The 26717-nt window shown below is 37.6% G+C and overlaps 1 protein-coding gene across 1 annotated transcript in view; it reads right to left on the reverse strand.

Annotated features, from left to right (window-relative positions):
* Nucleotides 1-609: 609 nt before the first annotated feature.
* The window catches only part of LOC121319906 (staphylococcal nuclease domain-containing protein 1-like), a 203609-nt gene continuing 177501 nt past the window's right edge, over nucleotides 610-26717 (reverse strand). The window contains exons 19-24 of the mRNA XM_041257852.1: nucleotides 24877-25000; nucleotides 20851-20920; nucleotides 20077-20190; nucleotides 19358-19561; nucleotides 2788-2832; nucleotides 610-1202 (exon numbers count right to left, since the gene is read on the reverse strand). Coding sequence (XP_041113786.1) covers nucleotides 1137-1202; nucleotides 2788-2832; nucleotides 19358-19561; nucleotides 20077-20190; nucleotides 20851-20920; nucleotides 24877-25000 — 623 coding nt within the window. The 3' untranslated portion in view covers nucleotides 610-1136. The remainder of the gene's footprint in view (nucleotides 1203-2787; nucleotides 2833-19357; nucleotides 19562-20076; nucleotides 20191-20850; nucleotides 20921-24876; nucleotides 25001-26717) is intronic.

Here is a 26717-nt window from a genome sequence, read left to right on the forward strand (position 1 = left end):
TTATATAGTTTTACCCTTTGATGTTATTTTTACAAATAAATAAAATGTTTATACAATTTTGTATGTACAGAGACCTGTTACAAAATAGTTACTAGTGAAATGTTTATTTTATTTAAGTTTTTCTTGTTTTGTACTGCTACTTTTGAAAAAATAAATCATTTTATGTTTTGTTTTCCCATTTAAATATGGTATTTCTGCTATGCAAATGTTTGATGTTTTATAAACAAAAATTGATACGATCATTTGTCTTTCGTTATCATATCACAGCTGTTTAAAAAGCTACCGGTTAAAATTACTGGTTTGGTGTGTCTGCGTAGTTCCAAATTCCGGCGCTACTAATGTTAACCAAATCACAGGCCAGAACTTCCAAGCACCAACTCATTCATTCATATATAAAAGAATAAGAAAAGATCAAGCATTAATAACTGGGCTGTGACCATCAGCATCTTTTGATTAGACCTCCAAACCACTATTACATGAACAAAATAATGTGATGACTACTTCTGAAAACAACTGGGCACCTGGAAGAGGAAGGCCTACCCTTTGCAACTGCAACAGAAATGGTCAATGTTCAAATAAGTTTATTAAAATGAAAAGGACACCAGTCTCTCAGTTTTTGCTATATTTTATTGAGCTGTGAAAGACTTAAATACATGACGACGTTACAACCTTGGAAAACAAAACCAAATACTGTTTGCTACAGCATACAGGGTTTACCTGTTAACTGTAAGACACGAGTGAGGACAAAAAATATTAAAAATGTATTTCAAGGCTTTTGCAACTTCCTACATATAGAACAGAAACTCCTGCATACACACTATCCTTAATTATTTCAATTAAAGTTCATGTAATCCATTAAAAACTAAACACTAAATTCCTGCTTCTTTGTGTTTAATGAGTTAATTTCTTTCATAGGAAGCATTCTCTCACAGTAAAGCAAGCTGATAAAATTCCAGTTCTCTTCCTCCTTCATCTCATTATAATCACAATCATCATCTCATAATCACAAATATAGAGCTGTCCAAGTAGAGGAGGAGAGTGCAGGGGCAATTAAGTCACAGAAGAATAAAATAATTAAAAAAAAAAAAGATTTTGTTTTAGGATGTCTTCAGGATGTTCTCTTTGGAATGGTGTGTTTAGCGTCTGTAGCCAAATTCATCAGCATCATCGGCACGGAAGTCTCCATAGCGCCACAGGTTCAGCTAAAGAAAATTAAAATATACAAATAAATTAAACAGCCTATGCTTTTTGTGAGTTTCAGCAATAAAAGTGAGCTTTGTGAATCACTGTATTGAAAGTAAATATTAGCAAATATTGCCTTTAAATCCCTGCCTTATTTAGTTTGCCTCACATGCTAAAATAGCTATCAAAGACCAATAATTGGCCGCGTCATTTTTTTTATGAACCATAAATCCAAGCTTTGTCAGAAATCTTTCTAACCATGCCCATTGGTCTTTTTAACGCAAAGTGTACCAGAAGAAAAAAAAAAAAAAAAGTTTAGAATTGACTATAATCAAACTAATTACTTAGGGCACTTTCACACTTAGTTCATATGACCCTTTGATGTGGTGCTTTAAAAGGGTGGTTCGGCTTGCTTGGAGTGGTATGTGAAACCTCTGAGAACCATGTAAATCATACCAGGATGCGCATCAAACCAAGCGAATGTTTTGTAATGTGAAACCAAACTTGATAACAAACCGCGCCAAACAGTGAAGCAAATTGTGGAAGCGACATACCACTTCAGCAAACACTAAGGAAAGTCATAGGAAAAATATGAAATGACAATTGAACAACGATTTAGCACATGTATTGCATCTGGCTTTATTATAATTGTGCCACATACACTTGCAGGGAAAACAAAGTGGTACTGACTGTACAGTCATTAGTCACTGTTGCATTTGCGCTGCTGAGTTTAGTAAACCAGCTCTTGTTGCATCTATCTCACCACACTGTCACACATACAACATTCACAAGAAGTTATTATTATTATTAGTAATGTGCAATATGTAAATCTTTTTCATAATCAAGATCAGTGGTCCAGATAAGCTGCGTAACTGACGTTTTTAAGCATTAAAAAAAATCCAAAATGCGCGCTAAATTTAAGTTTAATACGTAAAAATACGCATAGCAAATTTGCTGCACAGCTTGTCTGCTTCCCCTAAAACTTCCACTAAGAACTACATCTCCCAGAATACAATGTCTTCAGTTGCTAGGAAACTGTTCACAAGAAAAACCAACCCAACAAACATTATCCAATTTCTGGCAAGCCCTGTTGTCTCTTCAGCCAATCAAAGTAAGAAGAAGAAATTCGAAGCTACAGAGGTTGAAGAGTTAACACCCCAGTCCAGCTACGAATCCAAATGGAACCACTACACACGACAGCAACAGTGAGTAATGAGTTTGTTTTAGGCATTAGACAGTGCTCTGTACAACTTGAACACTGACACTCATCTAGTAGTCTCACAAGGCTTGGGAACTAGGATAAGTGGAAACAAACAGCAGCTTACACAATATGGGAACTGGTCAGTTCATGACTAGTATAGATAGCGCTTGAAGCACTTGCATATTAAGTGGCTTGACTCAAAAGGGTCAATTATAAATATAAAATTATAGACATTAACCTAGAACTGGAACAAATTAGCAACATTTAAAATTAAGAGAGACATAAGAAGCCTCATAACCAACTTTGTTCTCAGGCATTTTATAGTTTCAGACCAGTAATATACTCTCATCCAGACCTTTTGAACTGGCTTATACTACTGAGAAACAGATTTGTAGAAAACTTACCCTGGCAGCCTTTGCAGATTCCTGTGCAATCAGGTACTCTTTGACCTGTGGGAGAGAGACAACAGAATAGATGGTTTACAGCCAGTAGCAACAATACATGACCACACACACATAACTTTACCATCTTAAGTTATAGCAAGAACAAAACAACTTTTATAAAAAGGATTTAAATAAGCACTTGATTAAATGCAGTTGCTGGTTTATTCCACTGCACTCTTATCAAAACTTGAAATGTCCACATTTATAAATTATTAATTCATCAATACAAGAAATGAACTGACTAAAAGTTCATACAGGCCAATACCCAATCAGTTATCACAACTACTGTACTCAGCATTGTATGCTACATACTGTCTTTGCCAAAAACAGATCAGTACCACACTAAAACTACCTACAAAAACTAAAAAAAAAAAAGTTGATGTCTGTGTTCATCAGAGAAGTACAGAGCACAGAGCAATGAATCTCGACAGGTAGCAATAGTATATCATGGATACAGATGGCACAGCATGCTTTTATGTGCTCAATGTGACCATTATTTTTTCCCCCACAATGGCAAGCATCATTGGGATGACGATACCCCATCATTCTACATCACTTTCTGTAGAGACTTGCCCATAACTACCAAAGCACTCAAAGGTGCTACATTTATAAATACTAAAAGTCTATCTCAAGGTCTTCAACTTAAATCGAAAATGTTTGTCATTTAATTTATTCAGTTTCTTTTAGTATTTCTAAATTTCTGTAGAAAAACTGTCAAGTGCAGCAACCATGACAAGCATATATTCAGGCCACTGGCATTTCATTGGGCAGACTGTCTTTATTTAAGAATATTTACAAGGGAAATCTTGGTAGCAGCAAATGCAATATACCAACAACATTCACAGAAATGCCAACAAACCCTAACAAAACTTCATGCGGCCTGTAAAATTTGGAAATACATTCTGCAGCTGAGTGGAGAGCAGAATTTTGACATGGCTAAATCTTGCAGTAAAGTGCATAAATGCCAATCTCAGACTGCATGCATTAGTATACACGTCTACAGTTTTCAAAAGACATCCGTTTTAGCACCATACTTTCAGAATATTCACACAACAGGACAAACTCAACACCACTTGAACTGTAAAGAACATCAAAATGTGCTTAAAGAAACCCTGAGGCTCCATAATACCAAGCTTCCTTGCGATTTGCAGGGGGATGATGAATTACTGTTCTGCTGGGAAACCTACACCTACACCAGTGATAGGAACAAGACCACTGTTGCTATCAGTTTCACCCATATTAGATTTTACTATGAGCAAGATTAGCCACAGTGTAACAAGCTCAGGTGCATCTTGTTAAAACACAAAGTAAAACCAGCAATGGATCAAGTCTATAAATCCTTATTGTCGGCCTTAAAGAGTAAGTAACGAGGTTCCGAAAAATAGTGTTACACGTCCCCATGTGTTGCTACAACTGTTTAAATAATGTACATGTAATTTTTCTTTTTATTGTTTAACAACCAACAACTTTTTACACTTTTACACAAACTTTAAAGTCTGTTTCAAAGCTCTTTTCAAAATATCTGCTCAGTGCACTGGGGTTTGAGAGCTATCCTCTAAACAACTGATTATAATATAAATAAATAAATAAAACATAAGTGCTTTTCTGTTCCGTACCACATTATAGATTGTTACTGCTGTGCTACCCGTTTGACAATGTGGACAATAATCTTTACACTATCAGCTCACTAGATCGGACATTCTGAAATGTGCTTTGAAACCGACTTTAAAGTTTTAAGTGCAAAAAGCTGTCAGGATGTTAACAATGAAAAAACAAAGTTATTTAATAGTTAATTCATACTTGGTATTGCTATTACTGCTAAAAATACAAAACAGGTCAGGTCTCATAGGCAAAAAAACACCACACATAAATATTTAACCATTTTATTCCATTTGATTAGCGTTTACGTACCAAACGCTATTTGCAGTGGCCGTCCGTAAAGCGTTGCTGGTGTCTTGCCAAATTTTACATTATTTCAAGATATGCGCATGTGTCAGCGGTTCTGTGAATTTTGTTATTATTCATTATTTTAAATGTAAATGTTCTGTATTATAAATGAGTTTAGACATCAAAACAGTATAAAAACCTCAAAACACACCTCAATATAATGCTAAATAGTGCCATGTTTTGAAGTGATACAAGGGTCCTCTGCCATGGCTGCAATCCAAAAGATATGCCAGGTGCTCAATTGTCTGTTTTATTTTCATGGATTAAATTCAAGGTAATCAAACAGCCGCTGGTACAACATTTCGATTATACCCATAACATTTTTTAATCAATAAACATATGCGCAATGCAAGCCTATAACATTACTATATATTCAGTTAAGATTATAATTGCTAGCAACAGCTAATGCTGAAAATGTTTGTAAATATTAGTTTCCAATCTCAAAGCTACAGTACCCCCCCCCCCCCCCCCCCCCCCCCCCCCCCCCCGTTTAACTACAAAAATAACTGGAGTACAGACTTCTGCCCTGCCCCCCCCCCCCCCCCCCCCCCCCCCCCCCCCCCCCCCCCCCCCTCCCCCCCCCCCCCCACCCCCCCCCCCCCCCCCCCCCCCCCCCCCCTCCCTCCCCCCCCCCTGCCCCCCCCCACGCCACACTCAAAATACTTTAACATTCAAGACCCCACCCCCACAAAAAAGGGAAGGGAATTCAGCTACTTTCAAATGACAAGTTTTGATTTAATCAGAGATTCTCTCCATTAGGTATGCATTGAAATGGAGCACAATCAGTTTAATCTTTTCGACTTTCAGTAGAAAAAATAGGCTGACAGTATGATAAATGGATTTCAGGAGGCAGAATCCATATTAAAAGCAGTACATGTTTCATAACTCCTATTAAGAACAAAATGACAGCACAGCCAAGAAATGTACAATTCTGATTAAGACAGCTTTGTTTTAGCAACTGCTAAAATAAGAGTTTGTAAGATGTGGTACATATACTAAATCTTATAACAAAACAATAGTAATAAGCTATAGAACCTGTAATTATAAATCACATTCAAGAGCACTAATTAACATGGCATAATCAAACCTAATTCAGAACAAAGGTCTTGCAGCAGTACCTACTGTGCGCATATCTCTCTCTCTCTCTCTCTCTATATATATATATATATATATATATATATATATATATATATATATATATATATATATATATATATATATATATATATATATATATATATATATTTATATATATGATATACTATGTAACACAATTTTTGTTCCTGGGTAGTAAGTGTTGCTTACGCCTCAAAAGTATAGAAAATGGCTATTATTCCCCACAAACTTTGCTTTTGTGACCAGGACAGTGATATTTCAAAATATCACCATTTCCAATGGGAAAATGGGCAAATGTGTGTCTTTTCGTTCACATTAAGTCAGAAAAAAACAACATATGAATCCAAATTAACATCTATTTATACTAAAGTAATACAAAGATGACTACAAAAGATTTAGAAGTGAGTAGTTTTTCAAGATTTACAATTATACTAATAATAAATTTGATAATAAATAAAATAATTTGTTACACAGTGCAATACAACTGTGATAGCTAACCCAGGTTAAATACCTGTGAAATCGATAAGGCATTACTGAAATAGAGAGAATATATCACAGCACTAGAGCAAAGGCTTTAATACCATCTGTACTAATTTTCCCACTGGGCTAAAAAAGTTGAACTCTTCACGATATCAGCACTGTGAGTACACTGTGCAAATGTAAATTTTATACCTGTTTTCTTTATGAAACCTCACATTTATAGTACACAACACACAATAAAGGTGCAGAGGCCAAAATTCTCTCTCAAATACCACAGTCATCAGAATTCAAGTGAATTGTACTTTCAACTCTAATGTTGTGAAACCATCTTCACAAGGATAATCCATTGTGATAGAACCTTTAATGTTGTCATTAGCAAATGAAGCCAGCAGTTTATAACTGGATGCCTACTTAATTTGTACAGTGTGTTAAAAATTCTTGCATACTCACCCAACAGGACTGCATTATGCAGACCAACAATAGGCTTGTTCTATGTGTCATATACTACTGATATGAACTAAAAAAGGACTGTGACCTGATGTACTACCATAGAGTATTGGCATATCAAGGGTAAAGCAAGCTGCTTTCTGACAGTGTAAATATTTTGTCTTAAGCTCATTATAAAAATCGAAGACTGAACAGTCTATTTCCGAAAATTGACCTTAATCTGCCAAACAAAATGTATATTTGGCTACAAGAATGGCATTATGTCTGAAGCAGTGTTCTTGGTGGGGATTAATCATTGTTTGACATGTACGCCGATGATTCAAAATTCGTACGACTGCTTCAGCTATTGATAGAAGGATTAATGGATCACCTTTTATCTGTATTTGTGAATTTACAGTAATCAATATTTAAAAAGGACTGGGATATACATTTCATTCACTTCCTTTACATTAGCACCCATAAGCTTCTTGACAGCACCCGTGTTTGCTTCATTTCTGTTCAGTAAGTCCTTCACCGCAGTAATCATTTGCTACATCACTACATACTTAATCCTATGCCTCAGCCCATCAAATTCATTTACTGTACTGCAATGCTTTACCGCAAACATTATCTATCACAGCAGGGTCCAGCTACTTCATTACTTATTGTCACTCAGATCAGAAATCACTACATCTGTCCCCCTGAAAGCATCCCCAAAACAAACACATTAAATCAATGAAAATGTTGCTTTTACCTATTAAACATGTACTGCGGGTCAACATCTTCATCACATACCAAAACAAAAATAGCATTCTAAATGACTAATTCCATTCATTTATATAACTGAACAATACAGTTTGAACATAGTTCAATATAATTGTTTTTTTACATGCAGTGTGGATTTATCCAAGGAAACATTTTCTGCATCCTGACTAATGAGAGCAATCAGTTTTCCATTTCTATTACAGAAGGGCAGAGCTCTAAAATCATAGCAACATGAGTAGGAGAATGTATTGGACAATCAAAAGCAAGAGGCTGAATTATAGAGGCTGACCTGGATGTTAAATTAACTTTGTCACACCTGATAATGTTCAAACCTGCATCAGAACTACTTGCACCAAATGATACAAACAGCAGTTCTTAACAGTTGTCAGTACAATATAAATTGATTGTTCAAAATGAGCTCTGCAAGAACCCCCTGAGACCCATATTACTAGAGAACTTTTAAATATAAGTTCTAAGAAATAGGAAATGCATAAAAGCTAGAAGAGTTTGCTTGAGTAAGGGCATCACTGTGTCACTAAAAGCCTAATGCATATGCTTTTAAAATGCTTTTTAGTCTCTCAGATTGGCTTAGAAAAATGGTTTGGATTAGGTAACAAGCTAGGAAAAACAAGTAGTGGCTTTTTTTCTTTTCTTCCATGGGTAAACTTGACTTACAGAAGTAGTGTTAGCCCTGGGAATTGTTTACACAGATATGTATACTAATGCCAGGTCTGTTGTGAACAGGAACACTCAGTATCAGTCACAATAAATGATACTGCCCCGCTTATAGCTCACACAGACACATATGCTCAAGAGAATACTCTCATTTGGAATAACCTCGTCAATAATGTATATTCCATTTGCCCTTAAAGATCCAGAGTAATAGTCTTAATTTCCATAACATAACATACTGAAAAAGGGAGAGGGGGTCAAAACAACAAATGACTGAATCGTCTGCCTGACTTTTACCCAATGGACCTCAGAGGACATAGATGACTGAACATTAGAATGACACGTGCCAGTCAGAAAATGCTGCTACCCTAAATAGCCTTCCTAAGGGTAAAACTAGGAATCAGAACTTGGCTTGTTAATTAGGTATTGAGCCATCACTGAAGAGAAATGGTTACATTTTTCAGAGCAGTGGGCAGCATGATTGGACTTGACAGGAGCCATTGAAAAAAAGTTATGACAAGGATCAAAGGCCCACAGTGAATGGTGCAAAGCCACAGCCATCCATCGACCTATCTATCTATCTAACTAACTATACACACACACAGAAATCCCCTTCAGCTGTGTAGAAAGAAAAGTAAGCACAGTGAAGTAAATTCTGTGGATGATGTCATGATTATGCCAGAAAATAATGTTCATTTCAATAAGTTCCAAGTTTGAAGATTTACTGCTGTTCCTTTTGTTTCCAAGCTGCATTTGTTCTATAACACTGACTGATCCCACAGATGGAGAGGTCTTCAGCAGTGTGATTATCATTGTTGAAATGTCGAGCTACTGGAAATGTAGTTGTGTTGATTCAACTACTTCCTAAAAGCATTTCAGTTTCACCAGTGTAGTTTGTTACTTTTTTTGCGGTGCAAGTAAAAGGTTAAATGGCATTTAGCAGACTGCTTTGTGGAACATTTTACAAAGCATTTGAAACAACACTACTACATTTCCAGTAGTACCGACATTTCACCAAAGATAATTACACTGCCAAAGATGTCACTGCTCTGAAACAAAAGGGAATGAGAGTTAATCTTCAGACTAGGAACTTTGGAACAAGTCGCCGTGCAGAAGGGTATCTGTCAAGCAAATAGAAACAAAAAACAAACAAAAGAAAACAGGCTATTCTCCTGCTGTCTTCAAACCACAACTAAAAGATTATTAATGTGCTGAGAATACCTCATTTCCAGCTAAATATGGATGTTATCGTTTTCACTGCATTTTCTCAGGTACAGCTAACCAAAGCTACTCTATTTATTCCTAACCCTAACCCAAGCAAGAAAAGCTGAAAGAACAAAGCTGTTTGTCAACTACTGTATAAAGACCACAATTGCTCCTTATGGGGGAAAAAACAGGATGACAGCAACATCTGTTTTTGAGGGTTATCATCTGGAAGAGATAGTGTATTTCATAATTATACCATACATACAGATAATTGACTCATAAAAGCACCGCCTTGAGACTTTAAAACTCTGGGATGATGCTTAACCAACGTTATCAAGTAACATTTAAAAAAAAAAAAAAACACTGGTCTACTTCAAAGGTAGCAGCTTCCATCAAATATCTGAAACCATCTGGAACAATGCTGTTTCAACATTTTCTCCTTTCCCCCCCCCTACTTGAAAATGTTTCTCCCAGGGCTGGAGACAGTCACTGTTTATTCACAACAAAAGCCCATGAACAACTGTTTCTAGATACAACATTGTAAAGCTATGGTACACATGTCCACAGATGTACAGTTTTCCATTAATACAGAAGCTTAACTGAAATAATTAAAATGTCTCAAACTCAAAGGGTGACTGGATGAAACCTGGTCCTCATCACCAGAAACTAGAAAGAATATCCAACACAGCACACATTTTGACTTCTCAGGTATTACTTAAAAGGCAGTTGAGACCCCCCCCCCCCCCCCCCCCAGTGTAACATTATATTCTAAATGGGAAATAGTAAAATGGTTCACATATTCATAGCAAGTTACTTATTTATTTTGACATTGCATCCCTACTTCGTGGAGTAGGAATGCATTGCATAAGGAACAAAGGATGGAAAACTAATTTCCATTTCAAAGAAGCAACAACTATTATTATTATTATTATGTATGTATTTTTTAAAGAATACAACAGATTAAATAGTTGTTTGCACTGTAATGCCTTTAGACATCAGTAGCCAACATCTGGCAGATGAATCTGTCCTGTGTTGGCATTGGTTTTCTAGGGCTTCATTCTACCTGTCACAGGGTCTTTATCAAAATAGACAAGCCAACACCTATAAAACCACAATAGAAACAATACATTTTTAAAAGGATCATTTCATGAATAGCAGCTAACATAATACGTGGCTAGAAAAACGAGAATGTTTACACATACATTTTATTAAAATATATATACACATTTAAAAAATAAATAAAACATCCTTAATATAAAAACTCTTTGCCAAATAAAAATGTCATCCTGGCATCACGTGATTCTTGCAAGAGTAAATAATGGTTTAAGGAATGTCACAGTTTAATGGGAGTAATTATTGTACAAATAGCCGATCTTCCATATCTCTTGAATTTATAACATGGCTTTTGAGTTCCCAGTTAAATTTGCATAATGTGAAAGCACAATCAAGCTGCTTTGTAATATTATACATTTCAGGCCTCCCAAAGCACTAAACTGAGTTTTATATGCACAATACCACTGGGACTGACAAGAAGTATTAATATATTTTATACATGCAAAAAACTAGTATGGTTAACATCATAATTAAAACAAAACAAACAAAAAAAAACTAAAAACACCCACACACAACAGCATTAGGCAGATGGAGAGAGCCATACAGAACATGTTTCCTGTTTAAGTACCAATAATATGATGTCATACTGGACTGACCAACAGATGTTCATATTAATTTAAATGGAGGTATTAATGCTCTACTTTCAATTACACAGTTACAAGACAGCATTATCGTTATTGGGAGACTGTCTTTCGGGAGTTCTAAGCTTTTAAAAATCCTGGCATCCTCAGTGTGGTGGATCCGGCATTGGACGTCACCATTTGTGCACAGGCTAGCAGAAACCAAATGCCCTTCTATAAAACAGCAAAAAGCCATATTCTGTCAAAACATTTACTACATTAAAAAGGTGTCATTTTCTGAATACATATGCTAATGAATTTTCCACAGCACATTCGCAAGTGTTGAGAAAATAGACTAGTTTAACACAAATGGTTTTTTTTCCACTTTAACAGAACCCGACAATGTGGTGCTTAACAGTATAGGTCTTTGATAAATAAATTACAGTTACGTTTCTGTGTAATTTCCCTCAATAGCCAATGCCTGACTTGCCGTGACCCCACCTTTTCTGGACATACAGAACAACATTTCCTAGCATCAGATATCAATGAACACCCAACAGCATCATATTATACCCCATCTTCATAACAGCACACAGAAAGGCCATCCATCTTCCATTAGGAAACACACCTTTCATCTGTTCATTACATCAAGTCTAGAACATACCTGGGTGTTCCAAAACACTTAAGGGGGTCCGATATTTCTTTGCTTTTTAAATAGTAACAACTACGACTAATTAGAGAAGCTCTTCTCTTTCTCTCTCCATTATCACATTGGTTAGATTAAAAGTCCATGATGCATTGCTTTTTTGAATGACGCACTCACAGTTTTGGGAGCTGATATAATTAGTTTTACTCGATGGAAACATTTAGGGCTGGTGTATCAAACAATTTTTTACATTTATTTATTTTTTAATAAAAACTACAGGAGACACCTGAGGGCATTTTTTGTTTTCACATTTGACTGATGCATACTGAAAAGAGCAATGGAATTCACTTGGCTCCAATTCAACCATTCCACTTATGCTGCCAATAACCAGTCCATTTTCACATGGCAAGAATACTTGTTACTGCTGCATGTACTGCCACGTTCAAACATTAAACAATTAGTGAAATGCCAGTAAAGTGAAAGCAAGGTGACCAGTTAAACGCACATTTGTGTTTTTCTGCAAACTATGTGAAACTGTGTAAAAATATGTATTATACTGAATGTGTGATTTATACTTAACACATGCTGCTCCATGTCATATAGATTTTTCCTTGTATCAAAACAGCCATTCTGTTATATAAATATACAGTATATTACAGTATATTGTCACATTTTGACTTGCATAGAAGTATTGTCTAGAGGCTTGTGAATCTTGAGACCACACATGCTTCATATTAGAAGTTATTCCTGCCATTTTGGTGCAATTGTGTCCATCCATGTTCTTGAGAATATTACACACGACAGAATCTTTGACGTTACTATACTCATTTACTATAGTCAACGTTTGTGACTTTGACCTTGTGGCAGAGCAAAGCTCTGCCCTTTAAATTAGCAGGGATGGGGTTAACTTCCCCTACCTGCCTGGGCTTATTATGTTCAGGTGGCTGGGGTTGATTAGTTGATTAGGTTGATTAACGATCAATCAGCGCCCAGCCACCTGATATAAAAGGAGGCCTCTGCTTCTCATTTGGAGAGAGGGAGCTGAGGAAGCAGGTTGGTTTTTTTTGGTTGTTTGGAAAGTTTGAATCCAGTGAAGGCATTGCCCAGCCTGGAAATTGTTATTTTTGTAAATTTTGCTTTTTGTCTTTCTTTGTGTTTAAATTGTTTTGTTTTGGCCCTTGTGCCCTTTCATTTTTGTGTTTATTTATAATAAAATAGTTATTTTTTTGAACTGCAGTCTGTCTCTGGGCCTCTTTCCACTCACCAGCCTGCCACATTTGGTGTCAGAGTGGGATAGCGCCACCTAGAGGCTCAAAGCAGTATTTTTGTTTTGTGGAATTTTTTTTATTTTTTTTTTTGAAAAAAAAAAAACAAAAATGGGAAAGAGCAGACAGCGGCAAAGGCAGGAAAAGCAGCAGCAGCAGCAGCTGAAGAAATGTAAGCTGCTGCAGCCACCGCTGGAGGACCCGGCCAGCCTCTTCCCCTGGTGTTCCTGGTGTGGGAAGGAGGACCATCGTTGGCGGTCCTGCCCAGACGTGCCACCGGCAAACTGGTGTGGCCGGTGTGAGGAGGACGGCCACAACTGGGCAGGATGCCCCTACAACCAGGCCCAGGAAGAGGTGCCGTGTTCACCCCGGGCATCAGGGGCCACCCCACTACCTCCAGCACCACCACCTTCCCAGGAGATATGGGACTGGTTGATGCACCCTGAGGCAGAACTCGTCCACGATCTCCCCATAGTTATCAACACACTGTGGCGTCGAGATGGGGAGAAGTGGGAACAGTGGGAGGAACAACACCACCCGGCCTCCTTCCCAGAGGTTGCCCTCATGGTGGCTGTAGACATGGGAGATGCCCCGGTCACTCCAATAAAGAGGGGTGAGCCGCCTTCCCGAGAGCCAGAGAGGGGTGAGGAGCCGCCGTCGCTCCCAGAGCCAGAGAGGGGTGAGGAGCCGCCGTCGCTCCCAGAGCCAGAGAGGGGTGAGGAGCCGCCGTCGCTCCCAGAGCCAGAGAGGGGTGAGGAGCCGCCGTCGTCCCCAGAGCCAGAGAGGGGTGAGCTGCTTTCCCGAGAGCCCGAGAGGGGTGAGGAGCCGCCGCCGCTCTCAGAGCCCGAGAGGGAGGAGCCGCCGCCGCCGCCGCTCTCAGAGCCCGAGAGGGAGGAGCCGCCGCCGCCACCGCTCTCAGAGCCCGAGAGGGAGGAGCCGCCGCCGCCGCTCTCAGAGCCCAGAGGGGAGGAGCTATGGCCCAAGGATGCCTGCCTTGCACCGCCCAGGGATGCCACGCCCGCTCCGCTCAGGGATGACACATTTGGATCGCCTGGGGTTGCCTGCTGCTTCGCATGGCCTGGGGTTGCCTGCTGCTCCGCATCGATTGGGACTGCTGGTGTCTCCTTTTTGTTTTCTACGGTTGCCGAGGGTCCACTGCCGTTGCCACCTCCGCCACTAGAGGGAGCCGGGCCGCCGTCGCCGTACTACCTTGGAGATTCGGGGCCCCCTCAACCAAAGAAGGCTTGGGGGCTCCGACATCAACCCCGCCCACCACCACCCACCATAACAGCCCACCCAAGGGACATAATTGGACTCTTGGGGGGAGGGGGGTGGGGGGGGAGGGGGGAGTTGGCCGATTGCGGCCGGTGTACGTTGTACATGGGGGGGAGGTGTGTGGCAGAGCAAAGCTCTGCCCTTTTAAATTGGCAGGGATGGGGTTAACTTCCCCTACCTGCCTGGGTTTATGTTCAGGTGGCTGGGGTTGATTAGTTGATTAGGTTGATTAACAATCAATCAGCGCCCAGCCACCTGATATAAAAGGAGGCCTCTGCTTCTCATTTGGAGAGAGGGAGCTGAGGAAGCAGGTTGGTTTTTTTTTGGTTGTTTGGAAAGTTTGAATCCAGTGAAGGCATTGCCCAGCCTGGAAATTTATTTTTGTAAATTTTGCTTTTTGTCTTTCTTTGTGTTTAAATTGTTTTGGCCCTTGTGCCCTTTCATTTTTGTGTTTTATTTATAATAAAATAGTTATTTTTTTGAACTGCAGTCTGTCTCTGGGCCTCTTTCCACTCGCCAGCCTGCCACAGACCTTCACTATGAATCCAATGGAGCAATCCAAGAGGTTAGAGGTGATCCACATTTTCACAGTTGACACTAAAGTTTGAGTGCGTTCAGCATGTCAACTGCTTTCCCTTGCTCCCCTACTGGCTTTGAATTACTTTGTTTATTGCATGTCCACTATTTTAAGGCGTTATATACAGTGTAGTTTGACATTCATTCCAGCATTACAAAATATTTGACAGTAAGACACCAGTTAAGTTAGGGCTTCACTCTTAACCACCTTAATAGATGCAGGGTATGCTCTAGCTGTTGGGCTGGGGGAGGGGAGTGTCTGTACATATACATGGTTCATTACATAAGCCAGCAGGATTGCAGATTTAAAACTATTACAAATAAGACATTTCTAGAAGACTAAGATTAACCCTTTGTTTTACTTTATATTAAACCAAGGATAATGCAGTTACTCTGGGGGTGGAGGAAAGCCCCAGAGGTTATACAAACTGTTTTTAGACAACACTTCCAGAAAGTTGCTGCTGTCGATTTTCTTGACGCCAGCAAGGCTAAAATTGTGCTTTTCTCTTTAATATGAGTGGGGATGGTACTTCTTGCATTTATTCATACAGATTCTGTTACTAATGTTCTTTGTACTGTTTTGCTTGGTTTAAAAAAAAAAAATCTGGTAGATGATGATATTGTTTAATTGTAGTTGAATGTGATTTCACATTCTAATTGGTATTGATTCCTTCCAAAAACCTTAAGTAACATTGTGTTTATACAACTTCCTTTTAACCCTTTGCGGTCCTATGCCAGACCAGGTCCGATGTTATAATTTTCCTTTCCAGTCCGATGTCGGACCCTATCTGACATCAAAAAGACATCAATCACAGGTCTAGTCGTTTTGTTTCTCTGGAAAAAGCTGAGAAAACCTTTCAATGGCCGAGTGAGACCGATGGGAGCCAAAAAAATAAAAAAATAAAAAAGGGGCAGATCTAAGAAGTACACATAGCACCTGCACCATAGAGATAACAGGGACATAGAGAAGATAGCTGCTTCCGCATCCAGTGCTCAAAGAATATCAGAGACATTTGCAGAGCTTTTTGAGATGTTATAATAATAAAATAATGACTTGGATTATCGAGGAGTTTGGTGATAAAACGAGGAGAGGATTTACTAGTACGCACGACTATGAAGAGGTATGTGAAAAAAATACAGCGAACAAGGGGTGGGGCTTGGCTGGAGATGCAGTACTGAGTGTCATTTTGCTATGCAGTGCCTTTTAAACCTGTTATACTCTGAAAAAATAAAATAAAAACAGTGCAAGTGAAAATAAATTGGACCTGAAGCGCCTAACAAGCGCTGAATAAATGCACTGCTAAGGGTTAATGCTATTTTTATTTTTAGTAATGATCTGGTGGTTGTGGCCTTCGGGCAGTCCATTGTCGACATTTGGTTGTCCAAAAAAAAGTGTCAGGTTGCCCATAATTGACCTATGGACTGATTTGTATAAAGTACACTGTACTCAATATAGGTACAGTATCTCAGGGTACCCCACACCAAGGAAATGCATGTACATGGATTAGGGAGTGGTTAACATGTAGAAAACAAAGTACTGATTAGAGGAGAAACCTCAAAATGAAGTGAGTTAACCAGTGGAGTACCACAGGGATCAGTATTAGGTCCTCTGCTATTCCTAATCTACATTAATGATATAGATTGTGGTATAGTAAGCAAACTTATTAAATTTGCAGACAACACAAAAAGGCAAAGGCCATTCAAAATGATCTAGACAAGATTCAGAACTGGGAAACACATGGCAAATGACATTTAAGAGAAAAGTGTAAGGTACTGCACGCAGGCAATAAAAATGTGTATTATAAATATCATATGGGAGATACTGAAATTGAAGACAGAATCTATGAACAAGACCTGGGAGTTTTTGTTGACTCAGAAATATCTTCATCTAGACAATGTGGGGAAGTTATAAAAAAAAGGCCAACAAGATGCTCGGATACATTGTGAAAAGTGTTGAATTTAAATCAAGGGAAGTAATGTTAAAACTATGCAATGCACTAGTAAGACCTCATCTTGACTATTGTGTTCAGTTCTGGTCACCTCACTACAAAAAGGTTACTGCTGCTCTAGAAAGAATGCAAAGAAGAGCGACCAGAATTATTTCGGATTTAAAAGGCATGTCATATGCAGACAGGGTAAAAGAATTGAATCTATTCAGTCTTGAACAAAGATGACCTGACTCAATCATTCTGAATTCTAAAAGGTATTGACAATGTCGACCCGAAAAAAAACAAAAAACAAGGACGAGGGGTCACTAATGGAGATTAGAATAAGGGGCATTCAGAACAGAAAATAGGAGTCACTTTTTTACACAGAGAATTGTGAGGGTCTGGAACCAACTCCCCAGTAATGTTGTTGAAGCTGACACCCTGGGATCCTTCAAGAAGCTGCTTGATGAGATTCTGGGATCAATAAGCTACTAACAACCAAATTAGTAAGATATGCTGAATGGCCTTTTCTCGTTTGTAAACTTTATGTTCTTATATACTTTTTCAACATAAAAATTCCATACTTTTTCCAGATTTCCATTTGTTTTTACCAGACTTGTGTTTTAGTTAGTTTCTACTAGTTTTTTGACAGTTATCCACATAGGCGGGCAGCCGCAGAGTATTATAGCTTTTTGATCCAGAGTAGAAGTTGCTCCTGGCTTTCTAGAAGTATTTGTCAGAATCTGGAGGTGTATATCTAGCAAGAGACAATGCAGATATGCAAAAGAGAAGTAAGATACAATCTAAGAAATGTTCAATATTTGAGAACTACATTGCATTATTTACAAAAAGAATAAACAAAGTTGTATACTGCAAGTATACTTGTGCCAAAATAGGATAATATAATGGTACCAATAGTACACTAAAACCAGACAATTTTGGCACAAGTATACTTGCAGTATGTTACTTTTTTGTAAGGGATGATATTGGATTCGATCCAAACTTCTTTATACCCTCTGTTAAATATTGAATACTATGGGTGGTGAAAAATAACAAAAATGAAATAACAAATGTGCACACATTATATATTAAAATGTTTAAGTGTCATCTATTAAGCATATAGTACCCCCTCGCTATAACAACCCTGTTTGGGTCCAAAGCCTTTTGTTCGCTATAGTAAAAGGACAATCCAAAACGAACAATATAAGCTGCTGGAGTAAGTTAAGGAAGTCACCTCAGATAAAGGCAGCAGCTAAATTAATAATAATAATTAGTACCATTTTATTCTTTGATTTTCTTTATTGTTACAGTATTTGTCACTAATGGCACTAAAAAATAATAGACCTGTACGAGCCAACATCAGCAGCAGTTTGATTTATTTTTTTTAAAATCAGAATTTAGTCGTATAATTATGGACATAAAACTAGGATGTAAATAGTACATATCTCTACACTCGAGACAGCAAGGATGTAAATAGTATATCTACACTCGGCTGCTGGTTTGGACCCGAGACTGTTGCTATAATTGGTACAATAAGTTACAAGCAAGCACAATACATTTAAAAGAAAAATTACCGGTACGTTTTATTAATCACATTAAAGAAATGAAAAATGCGATGTCAACATGCTACGTGCTAAATCTGAGTCAGTGATAATAACTACCGTATTCGATGATTTATTTATTTATTTATTTATTTTTCCTAGGTTGGGAAATAACGTTAACAATTTAATAAAGGTAACAACAACATAACAAAATGTGAATCTTGGTGAGCAGAGCACAGTAGCTTGTAATTCTAGTCTGTAACTGTTTAAAAAAACAAAGCCTTCAATATAAAAGTATATACTTTGGCTATCGTAGTGTCCGTTTTACCCTTCGTTTCAGTGAGCAGACAGTCACGTGACATATACCAGCGTGCTGACTAGATAGGATTGCTCGAGTTGTCAGGGGTGTTACATGGGGCAATCCTCGCGGGATTTGGTCACAAGCAATGTGTACGTCACCCTGGAAATCACTCAAGCATTACCAATGAAAAACATTGATCCCTCTAAACGTGTTTTACCGGGATTATCTGTGAGCGGAATATCGATTGGGAAACCGCTATTTGATTAAAGCACAGAACGTTATCTTGTTAGAGTAATTAAAAATTCTGGATTGCCCAACATATTTTTTTGGTTGTCCTGGAACGTCGGGCTAGCAATTTTGCGAGCCCCAGGTATGTTAGTGCAGATAATCTGTTATTTATAGGATAAAAACTAAAACAAAATCAAAACAATCACCACCAACACAGTTGGGTAAAGTCAACTGTATATTATAAATAAACACAATCCATTAAATCTACAGCCTATTAGCAGTTCAGTTAAATCAATATTTTGCTCTACCTGTGCAGTACCCAGGGACATATTTTGTTTAATTACTGTCTCAGAAATTTCGATTAACACATACAAATCTGCGACATGCAGATTAACTTGGGTAAGCATTTGACACATACTGTAGAATGGAAGTGTGGAATACAGAGCACTCTTGAATCCAAACAATCGCCAAAGCAAAGTCACCTACCACTTTTTGGAGATGTTTCTCCTTCCGCACATCTACCATGACCATTCCCTGCTTGACAAGTCCGAGTCCAACATCATCCTTGGTGTCTGTGAACTGCAATGTGACATGCGGGCAGCTTCCCCCCATATATTCCACATTCAGCAGACACTGAGTGTTTTGGATATCTCTCACAATGCTGTCAACTACATCTGCACGGGCATCCTCCTGGGGAAGCAGAAAAGGTACTTTCAATCTGATTAGACATTCAAAGGTTAAGCATTTTTGATGATATTTGCAGGAAAACACAACAAACATTTAGAAACCATTTGAAACTTCAGCACATTGTGAAACATGATAAGTCACTGCCGTTCTGACTGCAGCACCTGTATACAGGTGAGTTAACCGGTCATGTTTGGAGTTTATCATGCTAGAGACTTGTCTCTATGAAAATTTAATGAGCAGGTCTCCATGGGGAAATCTAATGCTTGCTGGATCCCTCTTTGAAAAACTGTTTCATGTTCAGGAAAAAGTGATGACCGCAAGACACCTTGAGGCTAGACCAATCAAGCATTTTCCATTAACTGGGGAAATGTGGTTCATATAAAAGATCAATAAAAACAAATTAAACATTTTGTAGCTTATTTAAATTTGACAGACTATTTAGTTCTAAAAAGTCCTGAAATACTAAGACAGAAGACACATTTTTAAATCTTGACAACTTTTTAAATCAAATCACTTACATCTTGTGGAACCTGGATGTAGGCAAACCCATACTCTGCAGCTTGTGCAGAAAGGGTTCGTATGTTGAAGGCTGGAGGGAGTGCTCCAAGGCGGGTGGAAGGTACGTTCTCTCTCTGAAGAAACACAAAGGGGCTGATGTAAGGATAGGTGCAGTGCAGAGCCCCGTGAAAAGCAAATGTGATTTTACAAACCTTTTTGGTTGCATACGTTCTTCTTCTTCTTATTTAGCAGATGCTTTTATCTAAAGCAACAGACACTAGGGGTTGAACTATGCATCACAACTGCTGCTGCAGAGTCACTTGTAATAGAACCACTGTTTTACAGCTCATCTGGAGTATGGAGCACAAGGAATTTAAGTGACTTTCTCAGGGTCACTCACAGTAAGTCAGTGGTTGAGGGATTGAACCAGGAACCTTGAGGGAAAGTAGTCTGTCTGCTTCTGCAATGTATTTTTTTTTTTTTTTTAAATACCACTGCTGTGGATGCAGAATAAAGGGCACTATGTGCTGTACAAACGTTTATCAACACTCATCGTTGGCTGACCTGTATAAGATGCTTAGTTGTGCAAAACCCTCACCACCTACTGTGTATAATCCTTGTGGTTTCTTTTATAGCTGGCGTGTGCCTTCTCTCTAATCTGTTCTGGAAATCTGATACATAACCTCAAAATAATAAATGTCAAACAGCAACTATGAAATCCAGAATCCGATAGTGTCAAGGATACTTCCTTTACAAGTGAGAGAAAAAAAAATAAAATAAATAAAACTACTTACGTTGCCATAGTCTATGTAAAAGACATGAACTTTAGCAGGTGATTCTATCTTCTCTACTCGTGCTCTGTACCTTTATTCGGGGTAGAAACAAAAAGAACAGATGTAAATCATTACATGCTTAGTTCGCAGTAGGCTAGGTGTCACAGTGGATTGAAAATGGAATATGGAGCCTGTCACCTTTGAGTTTTCAAATCGATTTCCAACCAAGATAGTAATATAAGCTGCATTAATGTGTCATTAGGGTCTCAGTTTGGATTTACGTACACAGGTGTTCTTGTCACAAAAATATATCTTTACTTTGAACCTTACAGCCACAAATGACTATACATGCCATTATACACACCTTTATAATAGTGTCCCTTTCAGAGTTAAATAGTTTGCTACTCCTTTTCTTAAAAAAAAAAAAAAAAAAAAAAAAAAAGCAATTTCTTACAGTTACAAATAGTTACTTCTCTGGGACTGTTTACATTTCATAGAGAATTTTTTGTTTTGGCCAGGCTGCAGCTTGAAATATTGTTTGAAGATCCAGCTATCGCACCCACTTGTTCCCTCCTCCAATGCCATTTTCAAGCAACATACAATATGAAAAGCGAGTTCATGTGACAAGTAAGACTTGAAGTGCCTCCTCATTTCCGTGTTATGCATTAGCCATAGTCCTTTAATTAAAAGTAGCTACATTTATTTAGTTTTTAAGAAAGGAACCATTACAGTTACAAGTTACTAAAAAACATGAATTATAATAACATTAAATATATTGGGTTAGTTATTCCCCAACACTGTTTTATACAGTCAGCATTCACATATCCGACTCTATAAAATTTGGACTTCAGTGACGCTTAAATGCGTGTGACACATATTTTAATTTTATTTTGGTCTGTTCCAATCCTTGTCTGTTTTTCAAGGAACACAAAAGATACGTCAAAAATACACATCTGAAAGGACTGTTTTAAAATAAGTAGGCTTCCATTTAGATGTACTGTATTGGTTTTGTTGGTAAATTACTATATTTTCAACATAAGTAGTATTCAGAACGATACAATTCTAAAAAATATCACTTGCCAAAACTAGAAACAACACGTTAACTGTAATACAGCACATATTTTAAATCTGGTACACACTGTAGCAGTATGTAAATTGCCCAATAACATCAAATCTTAATGTTACCCATGCATAAAACTGTGTAAAAACATAAAAGGCAATGCAATTTAGCAAAACCAAGGGATTTAAAAACAAAACAACAAAAAAAACAAGTTTCCAGAATTAAAACAGTATTCAAAATTTCAGAATATACTAGTGCTCCATAAGGCCTCAAGGTGACAGTTCACTTGCAAATGAAAATGCACAAAAGCAACATAAGATAACAAATATCAAAAAACAAATACATCACATAACTTAATGAATAACTGTTATATTACCCTAGCTTGTCTCATTCGCTTTATTTTGGCTGCATTTGTGTCAGGTGAAACTGGAGGAAGCTGTTTGTAACTGCACAATATAAGACAGACTGATTTGGCGAATTTAAAAAGAAAAAAAGGACACAGGCTGTGACTAATATTCAGATAAAACTGTAACATTGAAGAGATGGGCTTTGTATAAGAAAACTGTCGGAAATCGACGCGCACTACCCGTTCACGTAATTAAACACACACACACACACACACATATATATATATATATATATATATATATATATATATATATATATATATATATATATACATACACACACACACACACAGCTCTGGAAAGAATTAAGACACCACTGCAAATTATCAGTTTCTCTGGTTTTATTATTTATAGGTATGTGTTTGGGTAAAATGAACATTTTTGTTTTATTCTGTAAACTACTGACATTTCTCCCAAATTCCAAATAAAAATATTGTCATTTAGAGCATTTATTTGCAGAAAATGACAACTGGTCAAAATAACAAAAAAGATGCAGTGTTGTCAGACCTTGAATAATGCAAAGAAAATAACTTCATATTCATTTTTAAACAACACAATACTAATGTTTTAACTTAGGAAGAGTTCAGAAATCAATATTTGGTGGAATAACCCTGATTTTTCAATCACAGCTTTCATGCGTCTTGGCATGCTCTCCACCAGTCTTTCACATTGATGTTGGGTGACTTGATGCCACTCCTGGCGCAAAAATTCAAGCAGCTCGGCTTTGTTTGATGGCTAGTGACCATCCATCTTTCTCTTGATCCCATTCCAGAGGTTTTCAATGAGGTTCAGGTCTGGAGATTGGGCTGGCCATGACAGGGTCTTGATCTTGATTAACCTGGCTGTGTGGCATGGAGCATTGTCCTGCTGGAAAAACATATCCTCAGAGTTGGGGAACATTGACAGAGGAGAAGGAAGCAAGTTTTCTTCCAGGACAACCTTGTACTTTGCTTGATTCATGCCAAAGCTGCACGATTCCAGATTTGCTGAAGCACCCCCAGATCATCACCGATCCTCCACCATATTTCACAGTGGGTGCAAGACACTGTGGCTTGTAGGCCTCTCCAGGTCTCCGTCTAACCATTAGATGACCAGGTGTTGGGCAAAGCTGAAAATTGGACTCATCTGGGGGTGCTTCAGCAAGGCTGGAGTTTGGCAGATTTGTCTTTGTGAAGGGTACATGAATCAAGCCAAGTACAAGGTTGTCCTAGAAGAAAACTTGCTTCCTTCTGCTCTGACAATGTTCCCCAACTCTGAGGATAGGTTTTTCCAACAGGACAATGCTCCATGCCACACAGCCAGGTCAATCAAGGTGTGGATGGAGGACCAGCAGATCAAGACCCTGTCATGGCCAGCCCAATCTCCAGACCTGAACCTCATTGAAAACCTCTGGAATGGGATCAAGAGAAAGATGGATGGTCACTAGCCATCAAACAAAGCCGAGCTGCTTGAATTTTTGCGCCAGGAGTGGCATAAAGTCACCCAACATCAATGTGAAAGACTGGTGGAGAGCATGCCAAGACGCATGAAAGCTGTGATTGAAAAATCAGGGTTATTCCACCAAATATTGATTTCTGAACTCTTCCTAAGTTAAAACATTAGTATTGTGTTGTTTAAAAATGAATATGAAGTTATTTTCTTTGCATTATTCAAGGTCTGACAACACTGCATCTTTTTTGTTATTTTGACCAGTTGTCATTTTCTGCAAATAAATGCTCTAAATGACAATATTTTTATTTGGAATTTGGGAGAAATGTTGTCAGTAGTTTATAGAATAAAACAAAAATGTTCATTTTACCCAAAATCATACCTATAAATAGTAAAACCAGAGAAACTGATAATTTTGCAGTGGTCTCTTAATTTTTTCCAGAGCTGTATATATATTGCACACATACATACATACACACACTACATACATAAATAAAATGGGGATTGATTTTATTCTTAATACAAGGGAGGTAAAATGAGACTGAAGTGTATGTGGGTAACAGATATCCAAGTGCTGACCTGTATTGCATTCAGATTTTTTAGCCATGAGTTTGGTGGTCTTTAACAGGACATGTAAATAATGTTATCAATATATATTCACCAAAAATGCATCTGTCTCCTACTAGACTGGTAAAAGAAAATATTAATACATAAAATATTGAATGTTCATATCTGAGATTTCAGATACGTCTGTAATGGAAATGAGGTAAAAATTAAAAGCAGTGGGATTCAGTCTAAGTGTTCTCATTCAGATGTTTGTTATTAACTATGATGTACTTTAACCTATTTTTTATGACTTTGGGAAGGAGGGGGTCCCAATAATGCTGGCCTTCACTTTTTCTTTACCCTATTTACAACATGTGCACAATTTGAGTTTTATAAAACATTATAAAACCTCTAAAATGCACATGAGTTTTAGGAAAGATACCTTCAGTTGCTTTTGAACATTCTGAAAGGATGAATTGAACCATGCATGTCATTTCAATGGATGGCAGTTTCATTCATTCAAATACACTCTAAAATGTTAAAAGGGACCTTAATTCTTGTATTGTACTTTGTCATTCTCTGATCCCTCATAGGCTAGCTCCTTACCATTCCCCATCCGCAAATTTAGAGATGCAATAGTCCCCACGGCGTGGCAAGTAGGAACCCTCAACAGGGGGATGAGCAGCAATCTCACTTCTCATGGTTTCCATCAGTTTCTCCAGCTGGGTGCCTATGAAAGACACAAGGCCAAAAGGATAATGGAGTCTGCATTGTCACACTGCTATCTTAATTAGTACCCTGTCGACACACATGGCAACAATACAACAACAAGGAGAGAATCACGAATGCAGATAACCTTCAAAAAGACTTCACACTATTTTAGTTCATTTAAACAGGTTTCTCATAGGTTCATTATTACACAAAATGCACATAAGGATGTTGTCCATTTACATATTTAAAGCTTGTTTGACACAATTATGTATAATTACAAACTGTAATTTGAGTGCCCTGTATTTTTATTAGTTTATGGTGCCAGGCTTGGAGAATAAATTCCTTAGATATGTCAATGTAAATGAACAAACCAACCAATGTCGTTAGCTTTTTGTAAATAATATGCTTTTCTGTTTGTACAGGTCACAGCAGTGTGGTCTGCATGATAAACCTTTCCTGTCAACCCATAAGCAGACAGCATTCTGTAGCTTTTCCAAAACAAACAAAAAAAAGCTTGTAGGTGATTTGAGTTGAACGGGTTTACATTTCACCTTAAAAAGCTGGTGTCCTTTGGACATTATCATATGTAAAAAGAGAACACTATTACAAGGTAAGCCAATGGCATTTTATTTAAGTTGCTACCTTAATTAGCATCATGTCAACGCTAAATAAAATGTTCTGTAGGAAGGCCTGGAGGGAAACTAAATCTGGAACACTTTTTGGGACAACTGCAGGATACAGAATAACAGATTAAATATTAAAAGGCAAGTACCCACAGGACTGTAGAGTGATTTAAGCCTTATGCTCTTATATTTCAAAAGGTTACAATACTAAAGAGCATGAAGGCAGATAACCGTTATTAACACACTAGGGAGACAGTAGTTACCTTAAGTTTAAAGCAATCATTAAAAGTTCACAGTGTTTTTTACTTACACTTGAAATGAAAATGTGAAAGAATTTGATTAGATCATCACTGTTCACTTGATCTTAATCTAAAAACAAAGTTGAGACAGCTATGCATAAGGAGTGCTCTGTACTGATCTACTTTTACTTCTCAGAGATCTTATTAAATAATGAAAGTGGTAAAGTACTCTGAATGCTGATTTTACGAGCTGAATGGAAACACTTCATTTAATCCAATTAATATCCAGACTCTTCATTATACACTAAGAAACAAAACAGAGATACTATTAAATTCAAACTTTCTGCATTTCACCTATTTCTAGAAAAAAAAAAAAAAAAAAAACAGCTAAAGTTCCCAAGCAGATTAGAAAAGCAGAACAATTAATTAAAATTGGGCTAACTGGAAGATTGTCTTGCAAATCAAATTTAAATATATATAAAAAACAGTTTTAGTAAGACAGTTACTAACCTTAAAACATGAGAGTTTATATCTAGGAGAGCTGATACAAATATGAACCTTGTTATATTAGATTACCACAGCCTGAAAACTTTTTTCAGATAATTTAGTTTTTAATATTATTTTAAAGCTGGATGTTTGCTTGTTCAGGATTTATTTTTTATTTTTTTTATCAGACTTAAGTCATCAGCATTTTTAGCACCTACCATTGATGTGAAGAACTGTGAGCATTTTAAAATAATGGAATGCATTTACTGTACTGAGGGTTATGCATCGACTGCCAGCCCTTCATAAAAATTTCCCTGCAAGTCAAATACTGTACCAGCCAGTTTAATGGTTGATGGGCATTTTTTCCAACTTCTGTCTAAAAGAATAC

The sequence above is a fragment of the Polyodon spathula genome, chromosome 8, assembly GCF_017654505.1.
Source record: "Polyodon spathula isolate WHYD16114869_AA chromosome 8, ASM1765450v1, whole genome shotgun sequence".
Lineage (NCBI taxonomy): Eukaryota > Metazoa > Chordata > Actinopteri > Acipenseriformes > Polyodontidae > Polyodon > Polyodon spathula.